This window comes from Podarcis bocagei (assembly GCF_964188305.1).
Source record: "Podarcis bocagei genome assembly, chromosome: 4".
Lineage (NCBI taxonomy): Eukaryota > Metazoa > Chordata > Lepidosauria > Squamata > Lacertidae > Podarcis > Podarcis bocagei.
Window position 1 is genome coordinate 78,007,062 of NC_138128.1, and position 23,023 is coordinate 78,030,084.

At 42.8% G+C, this 23,023-nt stretch overlaps 1 protein-coding gene across 3 annotated transcripts in view; it reads right to left on the minus strand.

Moving 5' to 3' along the window:
• Positions 1–22,418, minus strand: part of PHYHIPL (phytanoyl-CoA 2-hydroxylase interacting protein like) — a 78,601-nt gene extending 56,183 nt beyond the window's left edge. Inside the window, exons 1-2 of one of the 3 annotated variants that reach the window (XM_081190949.1) lie at positions 22,353–22,418; positions 19,547–19,628 (exon numbers count right to left, since the gene is read on the minus strand). In XM_081190949.1, the coding sequence (XP_081047075.1) occupies positions 19,547–19,628; positions 22,353–22,403 (133 nt within the window). In that variant the 5' untranslated portion in view covers positions 22,404–22,418. Of the gene's footprint in view, positions 1–19,546; positions 19,629–20,066; positions 20,103–20,203; positions 20,320–22,352 lie in introns of those variants that run through there. The other 2 variants (XM_081190952.1, XM_081190951.1) reach the window with 2 other exon arrangements.
• Between the last annotated feature and the right edge of the window lie 605 nt (positions 22,419–23,023).

Genomic DNA, 23,023 nt, shown 5'->3' on the forward strand with positions numbered 1-23,023 from the left:
AGGGAAAGCTGAAGGCGAATTCTTATGTTTATGCATGGTGTGTGGAAATAGGAGTGTTTGCAGACGTCCCATTGAAATGAATGGAAGTTAAGCAAGAACATAGCTTCAATAGATTCTTATGAAGGAAGAGTTTACCTTCAGTGCATTGTGTCCATAATTTATCCTCTGTTTATAAATATGTTAAGGGAAAACAGGATTAACCTTTTTTTTTTAATAGGATGCTGCTGGGTGCCTATCCTTGAATGGGTGGACCAACATTTTTAATTACTATTGTTGTTCTGATCTATTCAATTGCATTTTGATTCAAGCCAACTTGAACTGTTATTTACCTTAGGACATACTGTGGCCAGGTGGAAACATTATTGAATGCCTTGCTAGATATAGTAACTGGATTCTGTTCATCTTCTAGCTCCTTACAGTGGAAGAGCTAGGCTTACCTTTCTTCTGTTACACCTAGTTCCATTTTACAACACATTGACTTATAGAAAGAAATGAATCTGAATGGCAAGTCTTTCTTAAGGTGGCAAGTATTTCTGAACTAGATGACAGGCCTGCCAAGCTGAAGGTGACAACTGAACTGAAACCCATTTGTTAAAAGCTTTTTTGAAAAACCGTGTTGATCAATATGTCAGAGCTCAAAAGGCAGTTTTGTTCTAGAGGAGAAAGATGCTGCTTTAAAGCCATTTGTATCAGATTTTGCAGAAAGCGCAGAGGAGGAGGAGGTGGGGGGAAAGAGGAACTGGCTGTTTACATTTAGCTAATAAGAAGCCTCTTGGGACGTATGATGTCTTGCTAAAAATAGGTCTACTGAGATTACTACTGCCAGCACATTACACATATCCTAGCCTGGCTGCACTGGATTTCAATTCAAAGTCCTGGTTTTGACCTATAAAGGCCTAAATGGCTCAGGGCTGCAATACTTCAAGGACCACCTCTCCCCATATGGTCTGGCTCAGATCCTGCGATCATTGTGTTCCTCCTTCATGAGAGGGCTGGGCATGAGAAAGGGCATTTTCTGCAGTGGCTCCCTGTTTGCGGAATGTTCCCCTAGGCAGTCTCTCTTAGCTTCTTCTATCTTTAGGTGCCAAGCGAATACATTTCTCTATAACCAGGTCTTTGGATGATTATCATTCTATCACATTTTAAATGTGTTTGTGGGAGGGGGTGGTTGGTTTTTAAAATTATAATAATAATATGCACTTTGTGTTCTCATTTTGTATTTTTATGTTTTGAACCACATTGTGATCTTTGGATGAAGGGCGGTATGCAAATTTAATAAATAAAACCAAATGAATAATATTTGTTGTGCTTGGGGAAAAACCGGGGAAACAGGTTCTCAGCAGCCATAAATGAAAACTAATGCTATGTAAAGCATTGCAAATCCTACAGTGGCCCCTCAGTTGTGATCCAGGGACCACCATTAAGGTTCCTGAGACCATTAGGAAGTGCAGGAATTTCTTATGAGGTTTCCTATACTTAGGGAGAAATAAGCTTGTAAAGGTTAACCTTTAAGCTGCTTTTCAATTTGCCTCTGCACAGTAGAACAAGTGGCTGTAGAAATTTCAAGGGAGGGCTGGATGGCTGGTGAACGGAACCAAATGAAGAAAAAACAGATTCCAGTGGAAGAAGCATTTGAACAAAGGAACAGGAAATGTATTGCAAGAAGCCTCCAGAAGAGCTTCTTCCTTCCTGCAAAATATTGGTGAGAAGGAAAGATTGTCCATGAGAAATGAAGCAAGTGGACAGAATTAGGCTGTTGATAAGAGAAGAACAGCAAAGTAGTCACTTTCCCAAGGATTATTCTACATGATGCCTATTAGCATGAAAAAGTGTGTTTGTCTATGAAGCCAAATAGTGGTACTCAAAATATCACTTATAGAACTGGTGAGTATAATATGAGCTTGCAGGACAACAGGATGTTCACTTGCTCCTTCAAACTAGGTGTACAGAAATGGCTGGCAGACCAAGACATATGTTAAGAATAATTATTTAATTGACACTGAAATGGAAAATGTATTGGTAATTCTGTGGAAATTCCTCTGCAGTATTCTAAGGAACTTTGAGCTTTAACTGAGTCAATAATTAACTATTGTTGTTTTCTGCTAGCTGACACATGAGTGTTTAACCTTAGATCACATGAGAAGTATTGAATTGCAAATCACCATTTTGAAGGTAGTTGTTTTTAGTCTTTGTTCCCAGAACAGAAGATGTAAATGGAAGATGTAAATGGCTCTCCAGATAAATAGCCTCAGGCAGGATGCAGGCTAGAATGGAGGCTGTATGGAAGAGAAAAACCTTTGCTTTTAGGTCTGTTGGAATTATGTAATATTTTGTAAGATGCTGAGCTTATGCCTTGGACTGGCATCTTATGGAACTGTTTGGATGTATTTTTGTTGTTTTTGTTACGTTTTGAAGGAAGTTCTGCGAGTAAAGCTTTTTAGCAAACTTATGGGTCCTGACAATGTTTTATTTCCAAAAAGGAGCCAGTTTTTATGCATCCATTTGCTTCAATCTGTGCAATATTAGTATCTGCAGTAATATGTTGTCTATATTGGCTACCCAATCTGGGCTAAATACCAGGACTGTATTATGCCTCCTAATGTTGTCCTCACCTTTGTTTAAACCAATTCTAGTTCTGTATGTTATACTAGCATTGAATACCAGTCAATTGATCACTTAGTATGCAATAATATTTGTGGTCAATTAGTCTAGCAAGAATGTCCATAGGGACCACCTGATAGCAAAAGCTAGGACAAAGCCTCCATCGAAACTAGCTCTGAGGGCTTGTTCAATCTCTTTAAAGTTGCTCACAGACACTTATAGTTGCTCAGCAACAGTTAGCTGAAAATAAAGATTATAGAATTCAGACTGCTATTTTTAGCATAACAAGCATTAATTATTTTGGTGGATTTTTGCAATACGCTTATTTCTGTTACAGTTGTACTATACAACCTTTAGCTAAGTGACAAACAATGTTTTGTCTAGTCAAATAATCGACCGATGTGCTGTAATATTTTGCCATAGCGAGAAAGGAGCCTATGCACATGAATCAGAGGAGGAAACCTACTGAACACAAAGGGGCTTCTAAGTAAATATGGCCTTTTTATGACCTTTTCAAAGATTTTCTTGCTGGTATGATTGCTGGTTCTCTTTAAGTTGCTTCCACATTTCTAAGGGGACGTGTAGGACTTTCACTTAAATACAATACTTAGATTGCAACCATTCAGGCAAAGCTCAAGGCTGGAGGTCAACCCCTTGATGCGAAGGGAAGTCTAATGTTCACCACACAACTATTATACAAAGTATTATCCTAAATATATATGTGAATCTGCACAAGCATCCTGCTGTCCTTTGGCACATGAAGCCTTTCTCTAAAAATGTGTTCAGAATTGAATACCAACCCCAAGTGAAATGTCCATTTTCAACAGCAAAGGGTTCTTTACAGGATAATCCAGACAGACCCCAGTTGGGCAGTGATGGGGCATGATAGTGTGACAGAGATATGACTGCATCCGCAACCTCATTGCTCACACCACCTCAAGTGGAAGGCAGGTGGTGGTGGGTGCAGGAATCAAGTCCAATACTGCAATGATGGCAGCGGGACTTGTTAAGTATAATTGTATAATTCACAATAAAATAGAGAAGGCTTTAACATGGGGATTTTCCATGGGGCTATATTAAGCTGTCTGAGCTCCTAGATGGTGTCAGGGAACTGACATCGGAGCTAGAGGCGGAGGGAAGGCTCTCGAATGATGCTGGAGAAGGGCCCAGCAGGGAGAGAGGCAGCTCCACAGATGGGGAAGCAAATCAGCGCAACACCAGGGATACAGAGGGGGTGATGGGGGAATCGGCGAGAGGGCTCCAAGACTCTTCACCGGACATCAGCGGGGAGAGCACGGGTCCTCCGCTACCCACGCCCACCCTGCGCAGGAGACTTCCGCGCAGAGAGAGTAGGAGGAGACTGGGTGTCAAACAACTTTTATGTTGGAAAAGATTTAAGAAACGCCCACTGACGGATTCTGCTAGCGACTGAGGCAGCCACGAAGTGAAGGGCTGCCCAGACTGCAAGGCAACAAAGCCTGGAGAGGCGGCAACTTACGCATGAGCAACCCATACACATTACAGATGGGTTGATAATTAACTATTGTTTTCTGCTAACTCCAATGTGTTTAACTTTAGATCACACAGGAGGCTATTCAATTGCAAATCACCATTTTGAAGGGAGTTGCCTTTGGCATTTTGCCCCCAACCAGTGTGGAAGTAAGATGTGATAATGGAGCTCACTGCAGGAGCTGCATAGCCTCAGGCTGTAATGGGGAAGAGAGAGTGAGTTTTAATCTCAATCCTGTTTAAAGCTATTTCTAAGATGCTGAACCTGTGCTGGACATGCATGTGATCTTATGGAACTGTTTGGATATATCATTTACGTAATGTTTTTTGTTCTGTTTTGAAGAAAGTTCTGCCAGTAAAGCTTTGCATCAAACTTATGGGCCTCAACCATGTTTTATTCCAAAAGGACCCAGTTTTTATGCATCCAGTCATTTCAAGCTGCTCAGTATTAGTATCTGCAGGAGGGTTGGTTATCGATCCTTTGGATCCCAGGCCAGCTCACACCACCGTCCCCCAAACACCCTTCTACAAGCTACTGCCAGTAGGCATTTTGCTGGCAGTACTGTCTGCCCGTTTGGTGGAATAAGAGTTCTGCACTGGTGAAATGATGCTGATGCCTCTTCACAGGTGGACTCTAGTAGAGAAGAGACACCTCCGACCTCTTGGGGAAAAGAAACACAGCCTGCTATAAAGGCAGTTTGGATTGCAGCCTCAGAGCCTTCTGAATCTGCATCCAAATGGCAACCCATGTTGGAAAGATTTTCCCCAGAATTATAATGTAGAGGCCCCTCAAATACTACATTAATTCCCTTGCATTTGGCTTTCTTCAAGGCTGATTATCCCTTCCTCTTGCAAAGGAGCCACTCCGCTCTGGGAAGCCATTAGGAATTTCCAGATTCACACCTGATCTTCCACTCCTAAATTGGAAGTAGATGAACAAGGACCTCATCTATTTTAAGCAAAAGTAATTAAGGACCTTGGCTGTGGCAGCCTCATCTTTATCTGAAACATTTTTTTTTAAAAAAAGATGCAGTTAGATAAAATATTAGACAGCATGTCCTTTGTAACCTAAATTAACGAAATGTTTTAACAGCCAGCTGCTGATAGTGTCAGCAGTGCTGTTATGGCATGATAAGGATTTTCGTGATGTGTGCATGCTTGTGGCGCTGATAAAGGTAAAGGAGGAGAAAGTGGGTATAATTAACATAACACTGAATCATTTCCTACATTTATCTGTCTCTGAAACCCTCTTTGGCAATTCAGAGGAAGAAAAGAAAACCTTTCTATGCAAAGTTCTTCATTTCATTGCACTACAAACTTCCATGTGGTATGGATCATTATTCCTCTAACAATTCCTTCCTGGAGGTAGGAATGGATGAATCTGTCAGGGATATTTCTCTTCCGTTTCTCATTTTTTTTAATCTTAAACTCAGTTCACAACACTTCTGTATCAGCTTGAGATTTTTAATCATGAAAGTTCATCAGCATTTTAGGGTGCTTTCCTCCTAATATATATATTTTTTCTCTGCAGTGATTTTGCCTAATATAACATTTTGCGACAATTCCCCTGATAAATGTATTTCTGTGTATTGCTTTCAGTATTACTTGCATTTCCACACACCCTTTCCCCTTCATATATGATTTTTTTTGTACACTTTTCTATAGTTGGAGAACAGCATCACAAAATTGGGAGGAGTGGGAATTTTGAAGGGCAGTTGCTGTTTGCAGTTAGTGCATTGTTTTGGCAATTTCAGTAGGTTCACTATGATACAGACTTGTCTCTCTTTCCTACCTGGAGATCCAAATACAGTTAACAGGTAGGCAGTTGTTGCTAGAAGTTTGATTCTGGTTAATGGAAGGGAAAGCCACCAGCAATCCAGGCAGGAGGTAGAGTTTCTTTTTCAAAATGCACAAGGTGTTTTGTGTTGGGGTGATGCTCTCCTTGAAAGGAACCCTCTCCCCACATGCCTTAGGCACAGAGAACAGGCCTCAGCCAGCAGAGTACAGACAGTGACAGGTCTCATATGAAGAGGGGAAAAAACTGTCTTACATGTTTGTCTCAGGTCCTGGAGGGCTTGAAATGGAAGCAACTTAAACTAGACCAAGAAACTAACTAGCAACCCAGTGCAGTTGCCATAAAATACCGTATTTTTCGCACCATAGGACGCACCGGACAATAGGACGCACCTTGTTTTAGAGGGGGGAGAACAAGAAAAAAAAATTCTCCCCTCTCTGCCCAGCGCCCCTTCAGCGAAGCGGCAGGAGGTGCTGCGCAGAGAGAGGGAGAATTTCCCCCCTCTTGTTTTCCTGCTCTAAAACAAGGTGCCGTTTAAGGTGCGTTCAGGCGGCTACCTTGGAAGCCTGGAGAGCGAGAGGAGTCGGTGCGCACTGACCCCTCTTGCTCTCCAGGCTTCAGGTTCCTTTCGACCTGCTCTTTGGGGCTGGCGGGGGGAAGCCCACCACCAGCCCCAAAGAGCAGCGGAAAGGCACAGCGGAGAGGCTCCTGCCATAGCCGCGCATCACCTCTCCAGCCGGGAGAGGGTCGTGGGGCTATGGCTTCTTTAGCCCCGCGCGCGCTCCCCCGGCTGGAGAGGTGACACGTGGCTATAGAGGCTCCTGCCATAGCCGCGCATCACCTCTCCAGCCGGGAGAGGGTCGCGGGGCTATGGCGTCTTCGCTCCATAGGACGCACACACATTTCCCCTTCATTTTTGAAGGGGGAAAAGTGCGTCCTATAGAGCAAAAAATACGGTAGGTGACTAATATGCTCCCCCTCCTCCAAGAATTCAACAAGAAGCAACTCAAAGAAGCATCACAGAGGTCTTCAAGGGGAGCCCAAAGAGAGTTCATGACCGTAGCCAATCCTAGAATTTACAGAAGGATGAAACAACATCAAATTTCACCTTCTCCAAAAAGGAGGACAGAGGCATGTTTTGGGGAAGCGTGTCTGGTTCTGCTGTACTGGGTGCTGAGCCTAGAAGATGCTGCAGGGCATCACAACTATGGCATAGCGAATTGAGCCGAACAGAAGGTGAGAGGAGAGTTGAATTTTGGTCTTGCACAGGGCAACCCTGAAATTTGAAAGACCAAAGTCTTGCAGATGTGCAGCCTTTATCACAAACCACGATGGGAAATGGCATTCGTAGTCACTGCTATTTAAGAGCAGAGCGGTCTCCAGAAGTATCTAACAGCCAGCAAACCTACTCTAACAGGGAAATTTGTTGAGAACTGAGATTTGCCAATGCCATTAGATGTGCTTTGCCTCCTCCACTTATTTCATTTGTTTGCCACGGCTGAACCTTTCCTTAACAAGCTTTTGAGGAACCTCTAAATCTTGGGCTGTAATTAATCAATATTTTTAATTGGGGCTGTCCCTGGTTGGCCAGTACTCTGCACAAGACAGCATTGCTGCAAACCATCTATGTTTGACCTCCCTGGATACAGTCAATGGGTTTAATATGATGTTCCCTGTCAGTAAAGGATTTATTGTTATTTAGCCAAGGGAATATTTTTCATCTTCATTAAGTAGTCTCAAAATATCTCCTAGATCAATATAATTTCCTGCCAAATTAAATAATCAGTTAAAAGTGAGGCTGTTAATTGACTTAAAAAAAATACTCCAAAACCTTCCATCAGCCAGCCAACTCATAATTACCCATGGAGGATTTCCGGGTACACACATGTGCAAGAGTAAGCAAAGGAAAGAGAAGAGAAGAGCTCTACTGCTTGGTTCAGTAACATACAAATTACAGTACGGCCTTTAGTTAGTGCATTACCCTTTTGCCCCAGGTACCTTATTAAGCTACTTATTTCTGCAAATTTAGGTGCCATTTCCCAGGTGAAAGCAATTGTCTGGATGAAGCAAATGTCAACTGATTTAATTAGCCAGAAAAAGTTAGTTGACCGCTTTAACAGAACCCACCCCCTCCCACACATACACATAGGATGCAACCTCACAAGAACATGCAATTGGCAATTGTAAAGGCTTTGAGGTGTAGCTTTATCAATTACAGTTCACTGATCACTAATATGTGAAAGCTCTCAATTAGACCCAATTAATTAAACAGCAGGCTCTTTGTTCGTTGTGAAACCGACATTAAGACCTTTTCCAAGAGCCCGACTTGGGTTTCTAAGTGTGAATGCTGTGGGTAGCCACTTCATGAAGTTAAACACTTCACAGAAATATATTATTACCAAAAGCTATACATTACCCTTTGTAAAAAGACTTGAATGATAGCTTACCTTGGGCACAATCAGACTAAAGTGTTTTTAAGCTCTGCTACTTTCAGTGTCCATGCTTAACTCTTTGCCCAAAATAAATCATGTTCCTACACCACCCATGTAACATCTGTAAGAAACAACTGCATAATTTAGTCAAAAGATATGGTTCCTTAAAGACATTACTAAAGGGACTAGACATGGCGGAAATTGCTCCCACACCATTCTGGTAACTGAGGCATCAGTTCTGAGTGGTATTGAGAGATGACCGACAGGCAAGAGGTGAAACGCCACCACAAACCTACTTTTGATGACAGGAGAGACAGACAGCAGTTCCACACCACGCAAGGTAGCAGGTGCAAAATCATTAACACTACTTTTCTCTTTAATTCTGTATAAGGACACAAGCCCATCAAACTGACAATGAGTGGCACTCGCCAGTATATTGCTGCATTTCAACAACACACGTTGCATTTGAATGACCATTTTAAAAATGCCTTGATTCTATTTTCAGAAATTAATGGCGACATCTGACCACTCTTCTGCACTACTCATCAATATTAATAATGAATCCTAAGCCAACAATCAGCTTCCAGCCGTCACAGTAAATTTCTAGCCCCGGGCATTTGAGAAAGATCTGCCAATTGTAACCACCAAATTACAGGGTTGACGATTATGCAAATTACACTGTTCTTGCTTATGTAATGTGACATTATGTAACAGCAAGTCTGGGTGAAGTGAACAAGTTGAGCTTCAAAACAAAAGATCAGGACATCCTTTCACAGTTTTGCGCCACCTCTTGTAAAACCCTTCCACCCACCGGTCACTGTTTACGTCACAGGCTGGTGAAGTCCATAAATACATTAATAGCAGCAATAAAACGATCTTTCCATAAAAATGCAAACCAACAAATACAAGATTGGAAAACAAGTGGTGTGCAAAATGAATTCCAGATAAATGATTAATTATTTCTCTTTGCCCGGGAAATTGTTAATATTGATGAGTTCATTTACAGCACGGATGTTTAGAAAATGCAAAGTGCACAGATATTTGCAAAGTGCATCTTAAATCCTGTATATAATGTTATATGGGGCATGATTCCAGTGGGAGAAGATTTGCTGAGGGAGATTGCTCTGCTGCTCAAGTCATCTGAGCTCCTAGCGGCTTAAAGGGGGTGACAGTTTGGAGGAGGAAGATTCAGACAGCAGGAGTTCATGGTGTGTACAACTTGTTCCTTAACAGGGCAACCCTAGGCATAACTGCTGAGAAGTAAGCTTCACTGATACCTGGGTCTAGAAATGCAATCTAAATGTCTGATAAAAAGGATTGGGTGAAAAAATGCAGGAAGTATATTTACTTAGGAGAAAGTCCCATTGAGTTCATGTCTGAGAGCCACTTTCCCCCACAAATCCCAGGCAGAGGTAAGAATATATCGTGTCTCATGGGCATAGCCAGGGGGAAGAAGCTCATATTTGTATTGGTTTGTATTGATTTAGGGGGGCAGTTGCCCCCCTGCCCTCCCCCTTAGCTATGCCCATGTCACGTTCCTACAGGACTGCAATTTGTCTGGGTGGGTTAGAAAATGTGAAGGCTAAAGGATGTACTACACTTTTTAAATTGCCACTTCAAATGGAGTTAATTTATCCTAATTTACCTAAGAAAACTGGCTGTATATCCTGGGCGGAATCCCTTATTCAAAATTGCCACAGTGAACCTTTAAACCTTGCTGAGACTTTCCTACACACACACACATGTGTATAGGGAAAGAGAGACGAAGAAACAGAGACCGGGAGTGAGGTGGGGGGCAGAGATCTTTGCCAACCCGACTCCCCTAGATGGAATTTGAAATAGCAAGCCTGTCTCTCGAACTGCATACTCTGCTTTTGGCAGTGACCTGATGATGCACAGGCAGGCAGTAGTGAGATTGTCAGTGCTAACTTCACACACACACACACACACACACACACACACACACACACACACACACACACTGAATACACACGGGAGGCAGTCTGAAGATTGCTAGAAGGCAGATGAAGGTCACATCTCCAAAAGGAAAAACAAAAAAAAGAGAACATTTGTGCTTCTGTATCAGTAAGGTGCAACATGAGACTGGACATATTTGGGAGTTGTCTTTGGTACAGATCAAGCAGTCGGATGGGCATGTGTGTGGGACCAGAGTGCAACCTGGAGAAATCCAACATATGTGTTCCTCATGGACCCCCAAACAGGTAATGAGATATTTTGTGCAGCTCACTGGGTCTTATTGAAACAGGTAGTGTACGGAAGTGTAGAGATGGGTCAGTCTGTGGAGAAAGAGGCTGAGTAATTGCTAATAAGGCAGGTAGAAGTTCTTCAGATTCCGGCATGCTAAAACTACCACAACATGAAAGCAGGACTCTTGCAGCAAACATATGCACATTGCACACAGATGCACACATGAACACCTCCCGGGACATTAAAATAACTCGGTACCCTAATTAAAACAAAACAAGTTGTACATCTTAAGGCTGAGATTAGGTGTAATATTTGCTGCTGCAAAGCTTATAAAACATGATGCGTAGAATAAACGTTGCTATGAATACTGTGCAACTCCACAACTTAATTTTAAAACAGTTGCTACACTGGGCTCAGAGATGGATTCCGCTGCACTGGGCACTGAGCCTAGAGGGCGCGACAGGGCATTGCAACTATGATGTGGTGAACTGAGCAGAATGCTAGGTGAGAAGTGGAGCAAGCAACAAATTTTGGCCTCACACGGGGAACTGCTGAATTTTGAAAAACCAAAGCCAACCCCTGCTAGATTTCAATTTTCTACTGGTGTTCCTCTAGACTATTTCACTTCATGAACCTGTTAATGGAATACTTTATTTTCTCTCTCACTATCATTAATCACAGTGAAGTCCATCAATGGCTATCAGCCATTACAGCTGAATGGAGCTGCCATGTTCAGATACATCCAAGTACGAGTTGCTACAGACAAACAAGGGAAGGCTGTTGTCTTCGCCACAACCCCTCACAGAGGCATCTGCCTGGTCACTGTTGGAAACCAAAGGTTGGCAGGAGGATTTTGATTCTGATCCAGCAAGGCTGTCAGTCCAAATACCTACGTATGTGACAAAAATCAAAGTCCCAGTCATCCCCTTACTGTTTCTGCCAAGGGGGAATGCCAGATCAGAGGGCTCACTAATAGTACTTTCCTACTCTCGGGAAATCTTATAGCCCTGAAGTGCCTCCAGTTTCCAAATCAGGGAGAACATGGGAGGTGGTTGTGGTGGTGATTATTTTATTAGAAGCTACACACCTCAGCTGAAAGCTCTTACTGGTTCAACTTGTTGTCAATAGTTTCCCCATTCAGGAGTAGTCAATAGGATACCAACCAGTTGTAGTTAGACTACAACTCCCATCAGTTCCAGGCAGTCAGCCTTGCAGCTGAAAGTGTTTATTGGTTCAACTTATCAATAGCTTAGGGACACGGGTGGCGCTGTGGGTTAAAACACAGAGCCTAGGACTTAGCGGTTCGAATCCCCACGATGGGGTGAGCTCCCGTTACTCGGTCCCTGCTCCTGCCAACATAGCAGTTCAAAAGCACATCAAAGTGCAAGTAGATAAATAGTTACTGCTCTGGCGGGAAGGTAAATGGCGTTTCCGTGCACTGCTCTGGTTTGCCAGAAGCGGCTTAGTCATGCTAGCCACATGACCCAGAAGCTGTACGCCGGCTCCCTCGGCCAATAAAGCGAGATGAGCGCTGCAACCCCAGAGTCGGCCACGACTGGTCAGGGGTCCCTTTACCTTTACCTTTATCAATAGCTTCCCCTTTTGCCATTCGTGAGGCAGCAGAATGTAAACTAAGACACAAGCATCCATGCATACTCATATGTACACCACACAGACACGGCATGATTCCCCAAGACTGTGTCAAACTTTTTAATGAGCTCCAACATCTTTTTATTTGCTTTTCCTAAGCACATCCCTGATCACTTTTGTTTGTATTTCCGCAAACTCTTATGTAAACTGCTGAGGAAATCATTTTGAATAGTAATGAAACTCTTACTTCCAAAGCTTGCTACCCCATGCCCATCCCATGAATTCTATTGCAGCACTCTTTCTGCTTTTGCTCACTATACTGTTTTCCACCTTGAGCAATAAGTTGGCTATCCAGATCTCTATTCATTCTGACATTCAGGTACTTAAGCCTAAGGCTCAAACATCTTTAGAAAGGTTGTGCAAGGTGATAATTTCTACTTCTGAAGACTGAAGCCTAGGCAGACAGCGAACTCTTATTTGTGTGCTGCCACCTGAATACAAAAGGCCCAATTTTTTAATATATATATATATTAATTTATTGCTTGCATAATGATGATCTGTCAGATTTTATCCCACCCAGTGTTTGATGGATGGCTCTTGAAATTAGAAGAAGAGGAAGCTTTGGTGTGAATTGTTTTTTAAATGTCAGGATAGAAAAGCTTTCTAGATACAATAGAGAATTTTCACTGTTATGTTTACATTAGAACAATAGGAGAATAGGTGTGTTATTAGCAGCAGTGGGCAGCACGGTATGGTGGCATTGCTCACCCAACCTCCAGTCAGTCGTGTCTCTGCTGCTTAGTGGGAGATAGAGGGAGAGGGCCGAGGCAGCGGTGAGGTTGGGGCAGTGTAAACACACAGAGCCAGTGTGCTGCTCCCACTGGTGTTTATGCCTATTTCCTTGTACATGGAGGGGTCGTGCTTACTGAACACAATGTGTTCCCTGAAAGGCATTCATTAGGCAACTGTTCACATAATGAGTCCACAATTTCCACTGATTCCTATGGGGAAAATTCTAATGCATTCCCAACCACGGAGTTTTGTCCCACCCCCAAGAAAAAACAAACAAACCCCACCCAGGAAATGCTGAAAAAAATGCTCCAATTTGTCTCATTGCTCCCCCTCCCTCCCTCTGTTTGTTCCTCAGCTAAGCAGCAAAAGGCAAACAAGTAAAAGAAAAAAAAAAGCCCTTTGTTTGGATATCTGAATCCGCAGTGTGAATAGGGAGGTTTGGGTACTAATTCTTCATGCTTGGATAAGTGAATTTTCACCTAGTGAACATTCATAAGGTGGGACCTAAGTGTATACACTAGACAGTAGCTTTTGTTTATTAAAAACCCCCTGTAAATTATCTTACATTTCCTTTGTACTGCAACATAGCACACAAACTGAGCTGTGTGACATGACACCCATGTTGTTCAGGTTAACTGAAAGCACAGTCAAGATGGTGGTCTCTCAGCCACTTAGAAACACTCAATCTTTTTATAGTCTCAAAAAGAAAGAAAGAAAGAAAGAAAGAAAGAAAGAAAGAAAGAAAGAAAGAAAGAAAGAAAGCTGAGCCTCCTTGGACCACTATATACGAGACTAGTGAGCTCCTTTTGGCTTGATGGGTCAAAAGCCCTGCAGGCCTTTTGAGGCAGCAGTATAGCAGTGTGGTGCTACCTTTAGGAAATCTAAACTGACTTTATTCTGCTCCAAGGACTGTATTTTATTGAACTCCCTAAAACATGTAGTAACAAGTATTCACCTGCAGTTTTTCTTTTACTCTTTTTTATTTTATTTTTAAAAAAACACACGACAGGAAGGAAGGAATCCAGGCATAAAATATCCACAGCAAAACTGTGCAGTTCCTACTATAGCAGTTTATCTTAGCTGACTCAAGCCCAAAAATCAAATAAAAATGTTCCAAATAAAGGCTTTGATAAAGCACAAGTCTTTGAAAAAAGGTTAGGTTCATATTCTTGAGGCGGGAGTAAACTTAGTCCGAGGCGATTATTTTGTAGTGTAATGTTTTAGGAGTACCTGAAGCTATGGTATCATAGAATCATAGGGTTGCAAGGAACCATGGGGGTCATCTAGTCCAACCCCCTGCAATGCAGGAATCTTTCTCCCAATGTGAGGCTCAAATCTATGACCCTGAGATTATGAGTGCCACGCTCTACCAACTGAGCTATCCCATAGTAACATTGACGCTAAGGGTAGAACTACATATTACACCAGGGATAGTTAACTCTGTTACTCTCCAGATCTTCGACTCCAGCTCCCATCAACCCAACACTGGTCAGGGATGATGGGAGTTGTAGTCCCTCGCTATCTGGAGGACCTCAGGGTTCACCACCTTGGCATTACGATGAACATGGGACTAGTGACACAAATGGCCATCCCTATCAAGCTCTCCACCTTCTCCTCTGTAACATTTTGGAACATCCACCACACCTGACATGATCACCTGTGTTTCTTCACCCAACTCACTGCTACCTACCAATGAGGAAAACATACCATGTAATGATGTAACAACATGGTGTAAGTGCACCTAAATACAGTGGTACCTCGGGTTAAGTACTTAATTCGTTCCGGAGCTCTGTTCTTAACCTGAAACTGTTCTTAACCTGAAGCACCACTTTAGCTAACGGGGCCTCCTGCTGCTGCCGCGCCACCGGAGCACAATTTCTGTTCTCATCCTGAAGCAAAGTTCTTAACCCGAGGTACTATTTCTGGGTTAGCGGAGTCTGTAACCTGAAGCATATGTAACCTGAGGTACCACTGTATTATGAGGGAGAGGCAAGAACATTTGCTACAGGACATTCTGTTTCAGCAATGTGAAGTTCTATATGAAACAAGTGTGGTCAATGCCTGTATCAGAGACTATGGGGAATTCCATGAATGCTACCCAGAGCTACACAAGGAGAAGCTGGATGTAAGCTGAAGAGTATCTAAGCTAGAAAGTTCTAAAGATTACACACACTGCAAATATGATTTATTTGCACTTCCCAGTATCTAACCCCCTCACTGTTACTCCCTCTCACACGTGGAATTTAAGGTGCTTATTCTCAAGCTTATTTCGAATGCTCAGCCAGACTGCAGTATTACTGGGCGATCAACCCAACATAAAGCCAAAGTTCCCAATGCAAGCCTAGGTATTTCTACTGGCCTCAGAGTCTGAAGTCCTACCAAAACTTGTCATTGTTTGAATGAGAAATAATTTATGAGCTGGGGAAGAAAAGTTCACACAAATTCATGTACAAGTATGTGCGCGCCTCTGTGTAGCGTTTAATTAAACTAAGCAATGAGTTACCATAGTCACACAGCAGTTTCAAATGTACTGAGGTTCAATTAGCTAATCTTAAAACGTTAACACATAGAAAAGAGAGAGTTGGGCGCAATTTATCAGATTCCTCTGAACAAGCTTAATTGAAATGAACCGGAGATCTACAGCTGTACTCTGACGCAACTCCTGTTCAAATTGAAGTGGCTTATACAGGTGAGATTCCCAGTAAATTGTTTCCCTTATTAGAAGCAAACGTCCTCACTTTGCTTGCCAAGCCTGTAATTAATTTTACATCTTGGTCTCAAGATGCTTTCTAGCACAGAGCAAGAATGATAAATCCAGAAATGTTGAATGAAAGTTTTAATGATCATTAGGGCTGTATCTGCAGAGAATTATCAGCAGCCATGAGCAAAGACGCTGAGAGCACCAGAAGAAACTTGGAGGATCAGAATAAGGTCCCATCTGTCTAGCACCCCACTCTAAGCAGTAGCCAACCAGATAACAACATCATCTGGAAGCCCACAATTGAGAAATGAAGACAACAGTTATCCACTACAAGTGGTATTCAAGGGTATACTGGCTCTCAACATAAGTGGTACCATCTTCTAAATGTTCTCTGGCATCCATGAGGACTAGGGTTTAAACAAAATAAAACTGAGATACTCCAGACTGTCAGTATTTTGCAGGAGGGTTTCAAGCCCATAACAGGAACTTTGTGCAATTAAAATGGATTTAAAGTACTCTTTCACCACAGTGGAAACAAAATCCACTTTAAAAAAGAAACTAGCCTTTTGCAGCTTGGAAAGTGACCGGGAAATGCATTGAAAAGTGTGGAATGAATGAATAACGGGATGACATATGTTGTTGTTGTTGTTTAGTCGCTTAGTCGTGTCTGACTCTTCGTGACCCCATGGACCAGAGCATGCCAGGCACTCCTGTCTTCCACTGCCTCCCGCAGTTTGGTCAAACTCATGTTCATAGCTTCGAGAACACTGTCCAACCATCTCATCCTCTGTTGCCCCCTTCTCCTTGTGCCCTCCATCTTTCCCAACATCAGGGGCTTTTCCAGGGAGTCTTCTCTTCTCATGAGATGGCCAAAGTATTGGAGTCTCAGCTTCACGATTTGTCCTTCCAGTGAGCACTCAGGGCTGATTTCCTTCAGAATGAATAGGTTTGATCTTCTTGCAGTCCATGGGACTCTCAAGAGTCTCCTCCAGCACCATAATTCAAAAGCATCAATTCTTCGGCGATCAGCCTTCTTTATGGTCCAGCTCTCACTTCCATACATCACTACTGGGAAAACCATAGCTTTAACTATACGGACCTTTGTTTGGGATGACATATAAACGTCTTCAAAGCAAATCAAGATGAATACCCATTGCCATATAACCTCCCCATAAACAAAGCACAACAAATACACAATGAAGACTGGATATAATCTAACCTGCAGATAAACTTTGTACAAGCACATCAGGCTAAATGCTCAATAAATTGGTTGTCTGGAGGAGCTCGATATTTAGCACCACATAATGAATCTGTGGACGTGGGTGGCGCTGTGGGTAAAACCTCAGTGCCTAGGACTTGCCGATCGCATGGTCGGCGGTTCGAATCCCCATGGCGGGGTCGTTCGGTCCCAGCGCCTGCCAACCTAGCAGTTCGAAAGCACCCCCGGGTGCAAGTAGATAAATAGGGACAGCTTACCAGCGGGAAGGTAAACGGCGTTCCGTGTGCTGCGCTGGCTCGCCAGATGCAGCTTGTCACGCTGGCCACGTGACCCGGAAGTGTCTGCGGACAGTGCTGGCTCCCGGCCTATAGAGTGAGATGAGCGCACAACCCTAGAGTCTGTCAAGACTGGCCCATACAGGCAGGGGTACCTTTACCTTTTAATGAATCTGTTAATCACTAGAATAAGCCAATTCTTTATATGAAGGTATTCATTACTACAACATAGTGCTACCTTTTCTTACACTCTTCTCCCTCCCTCATTTTTCTTCATCTCAGATCCCATACACAAGCTTTTAAGCTCAACTCAACCTTTATGCATCCCTCTGCTAGTCTGTGACCTGGCAGGCATTACATTTCTAGAAACAAATCTGATCGTTTCCCCAATTTATACATTCGTAATGAAAATGTAATGACTTGGGTCTTGTGCATTACTCCAATGCATATTCAGTAATTATAATACATCTATTTGTGTTCATAAAATTATCGTTCCACTGCTATAAATGATTTTTAAAAATATACAGCATCTGCAGAAGACAAATTCTCAAACCAGGTTTAGAACAAAAATTACAATGCACTACAAGGAGGCATTAGTCTTCAGTTATCAAAGTGGGGGATAAAATACTCTGGTATCTTTAGTCTTACAAGTAGCAAGGAACTGGTGGCATGACTCAGTCCTCCATCTGAGCCTGTGCCTGAGGGATACAAGGTAGAGAACCTGTCAAACTAACACCAACCTCTTAGACATGTAAAGGGTAACACAGCCTCCTGCAATGTGGTGCCATTCAGAAGGTTTGGCCTCCAGTCCCCATTATCCCCAATCGACAGCCATGGTGGTTGATGGGAGTGGGGCACCAGGTTGAAGAAAGCTGGGATAACCTGCCATAATAACAAAGACGAGCCATGCTGGATTAGACCAATGTTCCTATGGGAAACTCACAAGCAAGACATGAAGGCAACAGCCCTCTACTGATGTTGTTCCTGGCATCTGGTATCACAGGAGCACACAGTCTCTGAACCTAGAGGTTGCCATCATTCATTCAAGACAGCAAAAGAGTCTCTTGAGCAGCGATAGGCTACATCAAGTCATGTGACAAAGCCAGAATCCCTATAAAAAGCTTCCAGGGCAGGCTTGCCCTTTGCTTGTTGCCTACCACCATTACTGGCTGAAAACTGGTCTCTCTCCCTAGGCCTTGCTCCACTGAGTTAGCAGGAACTGAATCCAACGTGGCTAACACCACATGCCACACCTTAGAACATACCCCTCAGGAATCTAGGCTCCCATTTCTGGTACACAATCTATGTTCAAGAACTATGTCTGTGATCCATAGTCCTGTTCGACCAGGATGCCTGGATTAAAGCCCACTTAGCCCTAATTTATTTCAAGGGAAATTGGCTCCAGACTCAATGCTCTGACCGCTGGCTGTAGATCAAGCTGCCCATAGCCTGTCATATTGCTGATTACATTGTTATCCATGCCCCGCAACAACCATTAGTCAAGTCACTGGAGGTCACCAATAATAATAAAAAAGTTTAAAAAGTAGCACTGTAGTATAATAAAAAAACACCCTATGGAGAACTAAATGCAAAGTAATTTAAATGTACAAAAGCTGACCCACATTAGTGGCTGGAAATTAATTCTTCAGACACTTGAATTTCGCACGCAGAAAATGAAAGGTCCTCGAGTTAATAATATAACTAAATACTGCAAAATGTTCCATATTACAATTACTGCGTAAGTGCTAGCCCATTTTTCATGTTGCAACACATCAGTGGCCACCCAGGACTTGTCTGAAAAGAAACAAAAGCTCCTTCAAATGCTTGAGTCTAATAATATAATTTATCAGAGCTGGTGCAGTGTAGTGGCTAAGGGCATGTGCTATGAGCCCGGGCGTTCCTTCATTCCAAAACCATCTCAGTCATACATTTACTAAGCCTGTAATCGTAAGCACGCTTTCCCCATTGCACTCAAAGGGGACAGGTCTGAGTAGACCTGCAGAGGACTGCAGTGCGATTTAAAATTAATAAATAATAAAAATGCTGTATAATGCATAAAGTGATCATCCCACCAGGCTGCATGAATTCAGAGTGCTGGGGGCGGGCAGAAGATCACACAGCTCCTCCATATTAAAAAAAAAAGTATCTTTGCACATAGAGGACTAGTATTTCGTGGTGGAGACCAGGCCAAAATCCATCTCCGTAACATTCTACTCTTGGATGACATAAATCTCCACCTGCAGTTAGAGGTGGTATATAGAAGTGGCAGTGGTGGAGGGAAGCAAGAATAAGACCTTGAGAATAATCTGAACATTGCAATAAAGAGGCTACTATACATTTCTTCATAACACAAATAATTCCACACACCCCCACACACAACCCCCCCAAAAAAAACAAGAGACAGTTTGTGTTTGTCAAGCTTACTCATTCCATTGAAGCAAGTTCTCTCCCTATCTCCTAGAGCAGCTGGAGAAGTTGATGGACTGAGATTCAGAGAATATCCCTCCTGTTGAAAAAAGAAGACACACTTGATGTATTCATGCTCTTTTAAAAGTGCAGTTTTAGAGTAATGAGTCAGACTCTGATCTGGAAGACAGGTCCAAATGACTGCAGTTGTCCATTTCAAATAAATTCAGTATTGTTTACTTAACCGAATATTCACAATCACATTGCGTTACAAACAACAAGGGGTGGGTGGGATGCAAGCAGTTTCCAGCAGTACAATTTTGAGAACATAATTATATAACTGAAAGGCATGAGCCTCCCCAGAATGTCACGACAACGACAACAGTGGTCCTTTTTGCCACATTTCTTTTGCCACTTTTCATTTCCCCAGCTCTTTGTATCTAATAAGCATACTATGCTTGTTTACTTGCAGAGAAAACTCCCAAGCAAACACTGTGTCAATGGACTTATAAAATAAGCATGCATAGGAAAAAGCTACCAAAGAAATTGCCTCCTGCATCCCACTGGCTTCAATCTTGGATCTCCATCATCAGGGCTGCCCTTTTGCTAGGAATCCCTCAGTTCTTCTCATTTTCCTGACACTCATTCCTTGCCCCCCAGGCCACAGGAACTTACACATTGGCTTATCTGCAGTTGTTTGGCCCCTGCTTAAGCAACCGCGCTTCCTTGCTCCCAGTGGCGATGCCTTTCCCCAGAGCTCTGTGTCATCCTAGCTGGCTGAGTTCTCTGTAGCCCACTTTCCTCCCTCCAGGGGGGAGGGGGGACCATGGGTGGAGCAGAGATGAGAAAAAACCCCCGGGTTGGCTCTCATCATGGGGAGTCACCAGTGATAAACCAATCCAAACTCAGGCCATGCCAGAGAGAAGACACTTTTAGGACAGCTGAAGTAATTGTCATGAAACCAAAGGTCAATTCAGTCTAGCTCTTGTATATTGACTAAAAGATTTTTAACCTACCTTTTGGTTCAGAACGTTGCAAGAAAAACTGACAATTATTTATATATATATATATATATATATATATATATATATATATATATATGCAGGTTTTGGTGTAATTTGGCCACACGGGAAGGAAAAACTAGATAGCTTCCTCACACATCTCAACAGCCTACACCCCAAAATACAATTCACTATGGAAATAGAAGCCAACAACCAACTTCCCTTCCTTGACGTCCTAATCTACAAAAAACCTGATGGCTCCCTAGGACACACTATCTACCGGAAAAAAACACACACCAACCGCTACTTACATGCACAATCACACCACCACCCTGCACAAATAAACTCCGTAGCCAAGACTCTCATCTCCAGAACCAAACGCCTGGCTGACAAAGACCACTTGACAACTGAGTTACAGAATCTCTCAAATGTGTTAATCGCCAACGGATACCAGCAAAACAGGGTTACGAAGCTAATCCAAAAAGAAACACCCCCCAAAAACCAAGACACAGAAGAAAACAATGGCATGGCCCTCCTTCCTTATATCAAGGGCACTACAGATAAAATTAGCAAAATCCTCCATAAACACAATATCAAAACAGCCTTTTGCACCAACCAAAAAATAGCCAATATCCTCAGAAACCCAAAAGATAAAATCCAGTTAGAAAACCAAGGGGTCTATGAAATACCCTGCAAAGTCTGCCCAGCCACGTACATTGGACAAACAAACAGACGAATAAATGCACGTATCGCAGAACACAAGAATGCCGTCAAAAAAGAAGAAAAAACTTCCTCTCTTTACCAACACATGAAAGAAACAGGACACGAAATTAATTTTGCAGATTCCAAATTGCTCTTTAACATGGAACATCACCACAAGAGAATAATCATGGAAGCCATCGAGATAGAGAAACACCCTCACAACATGAACAAGCGTGACGACACGTCCCGCCTGCCAGACATCTGGAAATTAGCCCTCCCCACAAAAACCGACACCAGAACCAGAGGCACACAGAACGCCATCTCCAATCAACCACACCAGACCCAAACCCAGACCCTCTCCACAGATAAATTACAGACACCATCCAGTAGCCAAACCATAGTGGCACCTCCGGATGCTGCACCCCCCTGCAATCCCTACACAGATCTGGCTGGCACAGGGCACAAAACCACAGCTCGCCCCTATACACGAAGCCAAGCCAGAGCACAACTAAGTGCAGTACAGCCATCTTCTCAGAAAAACTATTCACAAGCTCAAGAGGTCAAGACACGAAAGCTTTAGCAACTAATCCACACCTAATGACCCTCCTAAGTGGTACTCAGAATATCACTCAAGTAATCACTCAAGATATCCCTCAAGTAATTAATGAACAAAAGAAGAAAAGGCACATTAACCTGGGAACTTCCTCTCTGCCCAGAACGTTGGAGGCTATACACCACACCCCCTCAACAGTATTTATAGGAACTCAAACACTGAGATCCTGCTCTGTTCTAGTAACAAGAAGCCGAAAGCACCAGCCTGAAGATGACGAGTGAGACCTCGTCGAAACGTCGCCTAGACACCCCAACTCTTACACGGGAAGACACCCGAAGACACCAAAACCTGCATTCCTGTACCCGTGAAAATCTACGAAAGCATATATATATATATATATTTCATATGTTAAATGGCCCACCCAATCTACATAGTAAAAATGCAAATCATTATATGGGATGTGTGTGTGTGCAATATGGCCCTTCCATATGTTTTCCCAACTTCCAAAGTAGTCCCCCCCTTCTATTGGCATATTTCTATTTGCATATAGGATTAATAACTTAAATACCTCCTGCCACCTGCTCTTCCTCCTGCTCACATCCTCAGTGTATGTTCTCATGCCCAGTCCCTGGTAATGCAACTGAACATCTTTAGGCTGTAACCCCTATTTCGCATCCTCTTCCAACTATGATGCCGTCTTCATTAATATTATAAAGATTAAAGGGCCTTTGTTATGGTTCTTTGGCACACATATTCAGCTGACTCTCTGTGCCACTGCACACATTGAACTGCATGAGAATAAACACTGGGTTGTCCAATAGACTTTCTCTTTCTGGATGAAATTCTCAGACTTTCCCTGTCCAACGGAGAGAGTGTTGTCTGTCTGACCTACTTGTTTTATGTTGCAACTCTCAGATTGCCATAGAGATCCACCGGTATAATACACTGTAGCTTTACACAATTGTATCCCAAGTCTAACCAGCATCCATGCAGCCCAGTAATGCCAAGAGGATTCGATCCCATCTCTTCCAGATCAGAAATAAGAGTTCTTTCTGAGGCTTGCAATCTTAGATCCCTTAGACAGAAATGCTAAGAGTCAAATTTAGGATCTGCAGGGCAGTTCTGTATTTGTCTACTCAAAAGTTAAGCTCCAATGAGTTGAATGGGAATTATTCCCTGGTAAATTCACACAGGATTGCAATCTTAATTTCTAAAACGGCCAACGCTGATTTCAGAACA